Here is a 7,615-nt window from a genome sequence, read left to right as displayed (position 1 = left end):
AGTGGTTTTAGCTGGAATGGAGCCAGCAGTGACGTGTGGCGGGGCAGGCGGCCAAGGGTCAGGTGGCCAAGGGTCAGGCAGGCGGCCAAGGGGCAGGGCAGGAAGCTGGCAGCCATCCTGCTAGCTGGGAAGAGGGAAGCTGTGGTTGACAACCACCACGCAACCATCCCACACCGCGCCTGTGGGAGCATGGAGACTGGAGCTGTATTTCCACAGCTCCCTGAGAGCGAGGCCAGGAGAGCCCCGGAGGGTGATGGTGGGAACGGAAGCGTGGATGGTGATGCCACGAGGTGAGAGTGTGGAGGGACAGAGGGGCGGCAGGAGTGGTCCCAGTGCTCCATCCTCTCCCTGGAGTGGCAGTTGGATGCCGGGCTGGGGTGATGCAGAGCTCTAAGGAGCTGGAATGGGGCTGGCATCCCTCTAACACCTCTGTCCCCACAGCAGGAACCCCTTTAAAGGGCTGGTGAGCCACCTGCGGGCATCCTGGCTCTCTGGGAAGACTCGACCCATGGAATACCGCATGGCCCAGCTGAAGGCCCTGGGACACTTCCTGGATGACAAGAAGCAGCAGATCCTGGAGGCCACTGCCTCTGACTTGGGCAAGGTGACAGGGGACAGGGATAGGAGGACTTGGTGGCTGGAGGAGCTGAGGGGCTCCCACAGCACAGCTGGGGGTGCTTTGTCCTCCTCTCATTGGGTTCTCCTGCCCTGCCTGTGCTCTGCCCTGGGTTCACAGCCTTGGGATTTGGGAGACTGAGGTGAAGCATGTCCCAGTCACCATCCTCCAGAGTCCATCCCTGCTCCGCCATAGACAGAGGGGCCTGTGGGGAGCCCCTTGACACAGATAGCCATTCCCACACTCACCAGCCTCAGTTTCCCTCTTCCCTGGGCAGGTTAATCCCTGATTTCTGTCCCTGCTCCCTGCCCTGAACTTCCTACCTGATGTCACCCCCTTCCCTCCCGTGGGGCTCACCCAGGCTGTGACTCTCTGAGCTCAGATCACCTGGCTCTACAGCCAGAGCCTTAATACCACACAGAGCTCACAGTCTTCTCCAACCTAGTCCCTTTGGACACCTTCTCAATTCTTCCTGTTGTCTGGATGAATGGGATCTGCACAATTTTCCCTATTTTTAAGCAAATTAAAGCAATCTGAAAAACATCATGTTGCAGACACAAGGGGGTACTCAACTTTAGGGACTCAAATCCAGCATGGGATGTAGAAGGCTCCCAAAATCCTGGGCAGTCCTGGGCAAAACACTATGGAGTGTTGGCATAAGAGTTGCAGTACATGCTAAGGTGACATGTTGCATCCTTGGTATCTGCAGGCACCCTTTGAAGCTGAATTATCTGAGATCCTCCTGTGCAAGAACGAGCTCCACGAGACCCTGAACAACCTGGCCTGCTGGATGAAGGACGAGCAGGTGGACAGGACTCTGGTGAGAGGGAAGAGGAGAGAGAGGATGGGAGGCAGAGCTGGGTGGGATGTTGGTGCAGGGTGGGACCTGACGTGGCAGGTATCCCACAGGCGATGCAGCTGGACTCTGCCTTCATCCGCAAGGACCCCTACGGGGTGGTGCTCATCATAGCACCCTGGAATTACCCCATCCACCTCTTCCTGGTGCCCCTTGTCGGTGCCATCGCTGCTGGTGAGCCCAAACTTCCAGTCCCCTGGCCCAGAGGATCCCAGCAGTGCTGAGCACTGGTGAGGGCACATTGTCCATAGAAGGGGTGTCTGTCACCATGTCTCCAACATCCTGTCTGTGTTCCCCAGGGAACTGTGTCATTGTCAAACCCTCAGAGGTGTCCAAGAAGACAGAAAGACTCGTAGCAGAAGCGCTGCCTGGTTACCTGGACAAGGTGGGACACTCTTCCTATCCCTGTGGCATGGCTGGGGCACCCCTGCACACACAGAGCTCTGTGCCTGCCCCACACACCATCTCTGGTTCCATGTACTGCCCAACTTCCTTCCTCCATGCCCAGCCACTGTCCCACCCTCCCGGGATGCTGTTGGTAGGGAGAGATGGTGATAGGAAGGGGCCTTTCTCATTTCCTTGCAGGACTGCTTTGCTGTGGTGACTGGTGGCATGCCAGAGACCACCAGGCTGCTGGAGAACAAGTTTGACTACATCTTCTTCACTGGTACGTCCCATAGCACAGAGCAGAGCCCTGCCTGGATGTGGTGCCAGGATCTGTTGGAGGATCTGGGATGTGTATCTGAGGTCTGGCAGGACTCAGTGCCACATCCCAGAGCCATGTGACGCCTGGTGGGATTCCCACCTCAATCCATGTTTTCCTTGCCTACAGGCAGCCCCCCAGTGGGGCGGATTGTGATGACGGCCGCTGCCAAGCACCTGACCCCGGTGACACTGGAGCTGGGGGGCAAGAACCCCTGCTACGTGTCTGACACCTGTGACGTGACCAACGTGGCGCGGCGCGTGGCCTGGGGCCGCTTCTTCAACGCGGGGCAGACCTGCATCGCACCCGACTACCTGCTCTGCACCATAGAGATGCAGGAGAAGCTGCTCCCGGCCCTGCGTAAGGCCATTGATGATTTCTATGGCCCCAACCCCCAAGAATCCCCGGATTTTGGCCGCATTGTGAGTGACAAGCAGTTCCAGCGCCTCCGGGCACTGCTGGGCAGCGGGCGTGTGGCCATCGGGGGACAGACGGACGAGGCAGAGCGCTACATCGGTGAGGCTTGGGGGTCACTCACATCTTCATCCCTGCTTGGAGCACATTTTGGGTTTGGAGACAATTATGACAGGAAGCAGGTGCTTGGCCAGGTGGCTTTTGTTGCAGGAGGTGGGTCCTGGGGGACAACCAAGGTGTCTTCTCTAACCTTTGTGCCCAGCTGATGCTGTTGGGTCTCCTCTCCGCAGCTCCCACAGTGCTGGTGGATGTGCAGCCCTTGGATCCCATCATGCAGGAGGAGATCTTCGGGCCCATCCTGCCCATCATGATCATCACCAACATGGATGAAGCCATTGACTTCATCAACAGCCGGGAGCGGCCCTTGGCTGTGTACGCCTTCTCCTCTGATGACAAGGTAGAGCCAAGCTGTCCTGTGCTCCTTGGCAGCTGTATCCAGCCATGTCTGCGTTCCAAGTGTTTCCCTTACAGCACACAGCTCTAGTTAGGTGACATGGATTGTGTTTGGAAGCAGGGGAATGGGGTGGGAGACCCACATCCCATCTTGTCTGTGTCACTCCCAGGTGGTGAACCAGGTCCTGGAGCAGACAAGCAGTGGAGGCTTCTGTGGCAACGACACCCTGATGCATGTGACACTGCCTTCGCTGCCCTTTGGAGGCATTGGTAGGTCCAAAATCCCCAATCCTGGCCATTGGGAGCCAGGTGTGATCCCACCCATGGTCAGGAGGGGTCTCAGGAGGAACTCTCAGCTCCAGAGGGCTCAGTAGTCCATAAGGAAATTGTCCTCCAGAAGCACTTTTCACCTTGGGCTCTTGGGCTTTGTTGGACACCTATGGAGCACCCTGAGGTTCTTTCTCACCATATTCCCCATCCCAAGCTCTGTGTCCCCTGAATTCATGGAAATGTCTTGCTTAAAACATAGGGAATCAGGGCTTGAAGCAAACTGGTCTAGTGGAAGGTGTCTCTGCCCATGGCAGGAGGTGGAACTGGATAATCTTTAAGGTCCTCTCCAACCCAAACTATTCTAGGATTCCATGATGGAGACACCCCCTTTTTATGGGATGATCTCCACTACCAGCTTCTGTTTTTCACTCCTGTTTTCCACCTATTTTTCTCTCTTCTCACTCAGTTGGCCAGGAGGCATCAGTGACCTCCCTTTATCCTGGGGCTGCTGATGTGCGAGGTACTGAACCCAATGCATCACCCCAACCAGGATTAGTGTTTTATCAGGAAGACTGACTAACTCAGGCTGACTCATGCAATTTTATCCCACCTGTTATCAAATGATGTGTGGATTTAGTTATTTTTTGCCAGTCTGCCTGGCTTTCCTGTGCTTGTTCCTGGCCAGCCTGCTTCCACCTCCCAACATTCATCCTTGGTGCTGGGCAACCTTGGACATTGTGCCTCTCCACCCCTGCAGTCTTGCCCCCTTGCAGCAGGGCTGGATCCACCATGGATGGGATGTCTTTTGGAGGGTACTCCTGTGGTAGGGAAGCTCATCTGGTGGGAGCATCATGCTGCTGCCATCACCTTGTCAGCGACACTCTTCCAGTTCTAAATATGTTAATTGAAATGGTAAAATCCACCGACGAGGGTTTTTGGGAATCTCTCCACCTCCCAGCCTGATCTTCCCACTCCAAACATCCACTTGGGTGTGCACTAGGTCACATCCATGGTCCTCTTTGGGTCACATCCCTGGGAAGCTCATCTATGGCTTGGAAAGCAGCTGGATGAAGTCGTGCTGCTGCTTTTACAGAGCTGGGACCTTAATTTTGGGTTCTTCGACCCAAAGGATGGCCAGATCCAGCTACCCTCCAAGATCCTGTGCTGTGTATTCCAGGGAACAGCGGCCTGGGAACGCACCATGGGAAGTTCAGCTTTGACACGTTCTCCCACCACCGCGGGTGCCTGAAGCGCGGGATGGGCTGGGAGCGCCTCAACGCCCCGCGCTACCCCCCGTACAGCCAGCAGAAATTTGGGGTCATCCGGGCCATGTCCAAGGTGACACGTAAGAGTGACTGTACCCTGCTCTGAGGGTCTCCACATCCCACTCGGAGTCTCCCCACTCAGCACATCTCCTGCTGCTGGTCCCGATGCTCAGGTGCAATGAAAGCTGTTTCTCCACATCCTGTGTGCTTCCCTTTCACCGCCCTGCACCCCTGCTCACCCCGAAAGACCCTTGTTCCCCACATCTCCCTCCACCCCAGTCCCATATCACCCTTTTCTGGTTCTCTGGGGTTTTATTTCCGCTGGTACCACCAGAGCAGAGGGGTCCCCTGTGCCCCTCATTGTGTACTCTGCCTCAAGAAGGTCCTCAACTCCCTGATCCCAAATCCTTGAGCTGGGATGATCCTGGCTTCTCGGGCTCTATTATCCCAGTGTCCTTTGCCCCATGTTCCCAGTTTCTCCTATTCCATGATCTCAAGTTTCCTTTTGCCCCATTATCTCAGCGTCCTCTGCCCCACGATCCTTGTTTCCTTCACTCCATGCTGCTCCATTTTGGGGGGCTGGTTGTGCCGGTTAAGGGGTACCCATTCCTGCTGGGCTGTGGGCTGTCCTGACTGACTCCCACAGGGATCCCTCCGGGTGGGCGGATGAACAGAACTGGACAAGGGGTTGAGATAAAGACCGGTTAATAGGGAAAGAGAAACATCCCCGGTGCCCGCCTCGAGGGATTCTGCCGGGGCTGAGGGGTCGAGGCCAATGCTGAGCCCGCCAGAGGAAGAGCCGGGCTTTGTAGTGAATCCAAGTGTCTGTGCCGCTCCGGCTTCAAGACCTTCCGGCATCCGTGGCCCGAGCTGCTCCAGGTACCGGACGGTAAGCTCCGGAGGCTCGGGAAGCCCTGGAAGAGCGGGAGGTTCCGCGCCGGCACCGTAACCACGCGCCTCCGCCATGAACACGCGCTTCCGCTTCCGCCCTCCCTTCGGACACGCCCCTTCTCCCGTCCCACCAATCTCCGCGCGGCACGGACACGCTCCGCCCAATCAGCGACGCTTCCCCGTCTTTCTTCCCGCCCCTCCGCCGGTTGCGGGATTCCCACCAATGAGAAGCGCATCCACCGCCTCTCGCCCCGCCCACGACGCGCCGCCGCACGCGCATGCGCAGTGCCCCCGGGGGCGGCCAGGGGTCAGGACGGCGGAGGGCGCTCGGGGCAGGTGAGGTGGAAAGGGGAGCCCGGGCGGCCCGGGGCTGTGATCGCCCCCGGTGGCGTGTGGTGGCCGCCCAATCCCGCTTGGGACAGAGAGGGCGGCCCGGACACTGCGCTACCCTCGGCCCGCTCGCTCTCCGAAGGGACACGCAGAGGCTGAGCGGGGGTTTGGGGGTGACAGGAGGGATCAGTCCCGCCGGGGGCCCAGGTGGGTGCGGGGCGGCGGGGAGGGGCATTGGGGACTGGGATGGGAGGATACGTGGGTCCCTTGGAGGGGGCAGGACATCAGGGCCCCTGGGTCCTTAGGGGTGGGAGGGGACGGGACACCTGGGTGCCCCTGGGGGTGGGGGAGCAGGATGCTCGGGTCTTTGGGGGAACAGCTGGCTCCCTTTTAGGCGGTGGGCAAGGTTCCCGGCTCTCTTGGGGGATACGCTTGGGTGCCTTAAGAGGGGGCTGCAAGGAGGGACAGGATGCCTGGGAGCCTTGAGAGGGGTTGGAAATAGGTTGCCTGGGTCCCGAGGGGGAAGCACTTGGGGGTCCCTTGTGGGGTGTTGGGACAGGGATGCCCGGGGGTCCGCATCTCTTTTGGGTGAAGGGATGGGGATCAGGGTGCCAGTGTCCCCCATGGGAAGTGGGGGGCCTCTGGCTGCCCCAGTCCCTTACTGGTAGTTGCTGAGATTTCCCTCTGTGCCCCAGGACCGGCCATGGCAGCGCTGCGACTGCTGTACCGGGCTGTCCGTGCAGGTGAGGCTGCCTGGGAATCCCCAGACCTCCTGAATCCCCCAAACCCCATCTTGACCCTACTGACCCTCCTGTCCCTCCCCAGGCCCCCCGGCCCCACTGGGCTCCCTGCGCCTGCTCAGCACCAGCACCCCCAGGGACTGTTACAGTGAGTATGGCCGTGCCACCCCCCGTGAGGGCTCAGCTCCCACCCCAGGGCTCTGCAGGGTGGGCACAGCTCCCCTCTTCCCACAGAGTACGTCAACATCCAGGAGCCGGCCATGGACATGCGATCCATCACTGACCGCGCCGCCCAGACCCTGCTCTGGACCGAGCTCATCCGAGGTGAGACCTCGCTCACCCTCCTTATTTGTGGGGTGATTCCCCCTTCCCAAATATGTCCTAACCCCACCTTCTCCCTCACAGGCCTGGCCATGACCCTGAGCTACCTTTTCCGTGAGCCGGCCACCATCAATTACCCGTTTGAGAAGGGCCCGCTGAGCCCGCGGTTCCGCGGGGAGCACGCGCTGCGCCGGTACCCGTCCGGGGAGGAGCGCTGCATCGCCTGCAAGCTCTGTGAGGCCGTGTGCCCAGCACAGGTGAGCCTTCCTCCTCCTCCCCCTCCTCCTCCTCCTCGCCTAGGGCTCTGGCTGTGACGGTGTTCCCGTGCCAGGCCATCACCATCGAGGCCGAACCCCGCGCCGACGGCAGCCGCCGCACCACCCGCTACGACATCGACATGACCAAGTGCATCTACTGCGGGTTCTGCCAGGAGGCCTGTCCCGTGGACGCCATCGTGGAGGTGAGTGGGGCCTGTGGGGGCTGCGGGGACTCCCTCTTCCCGCCACAGTGACCCCAAGGGTGACCCCGTCCCACCCTGGCAGGGCCCCAACTTCGAGTTCTCGACGGAGACGCACGAGGAGCTGCTCTACAACAAAGAGAAGCTGCTCAACAACGGCGACAAGTGGGAGGCTGAGATTGCGGCCAATATCCAGGCCGATTACCTGTACCGGTGACGGCCCCCACCTGCCCCCCAAATAAAGCATTTGGGGGTTCACCCCCTCTGTTGGCACTGTGGGTGCCAGCCCCTTCCCATAA

The 7,615-nt window shown here is 59.5% G+C and overlaps 2 protein-coding genes across 5 annotated transcripts; both read left to right on the top strand.

Annotated features, from left to right (window-relative positions):
• Positions 1-144: 144 nt before the first annotated feature.
• On the top strand, positions 145-5,103 carry LOC102103447 (aldehyde dehydrogenase family 3 member B1). Of its 3 annotated transcripts, none has more exons than XM_088057631.1 (10): positions 145-290; positions 445-604; positions 1,326-1,436; positions 1,526-1,646; positions 1,772-1,857; positions 2,058-2,139; positions 2,305-2,691; positions 2,880-3,046; positions 3,213-3,312; positions 4,490-5,103. In XM_088057631.1, exons 1-10 carry the CDS (start codon positions 190-192, stop codon positions 4,681-4,683), a joined length of 1,509 nt encoding a protein of 502 aa, XP_087913757.1. In that variant the 5' UTR covers positions 145-189; the 3' UTR covers positions 4,684-5,103. The 3 variants fall into 3 exon arrangements, with proteins under 3 accessions (XP_087913757.1, XP_087913758.1, XP_005529116.3); XM_088057632.1 differs by having other exon boundaries at positions 442-604; positions 2,305-2,535; XM_005529059.3 differs by having other exon boundaries at positions 442-604.
• Positions 5,104-5,708: 605 nt separating this feature from the next.
• Positions 5,709-7,615, top strand: NDUFS8 (NADH:ubiquinone oxidoreductase core subunit S8). 2 transcript variants are annotated; one of them, XM_088057869.1, is made up of 7 exons: positions 5,709-5,804; positions 6,494-6,541; positions 6,624-6,686; positions 6,773-6,862; positions 6,944-7,116; positions 7,191-7,319; positions 7,402-7,615. In XM_088057869.1, exons 1-7 carry the CDS (start codon positions 5,747-5,749, stop codon positions 7,531-7,533), a joined length of 693 nt encoding a protein of 230 aa, XP_087913995.1. In that variant the 5' UTR covers positions 5,709-5,746; the 3' UTR covers positions 7,534-7,615. The 2 variants fall into 2 exon arrangements, with proteins under 2 accessions (XP_087913995.1, XP_005529117.2); XM_005529060.3 differs by having other exon boundaries at positions 5,732-6,005.

Source organism: Pseudopodoces humilis, chromosome 7, assembly GCF_049639895.1.
Source record: "Pseudopodoces humilis isolate 2021_Gansu_Grassland_sample_001 chromosome 7, ASM4963989v1, whole genome shotgun sequence".
In the NCBI taxonomy this organism is placed as follows: domain Eukaryota; kingdom Metazoa; phylum Chordata; class Aves; order Passeriformes; family Paridae; genus Pseudopodoces; species Pseudopodoces humilis.
Note: the sequence above shows the minus strand (reverse complement) of the source record. Positions and strands in the feature narration are given on the sequence as shown.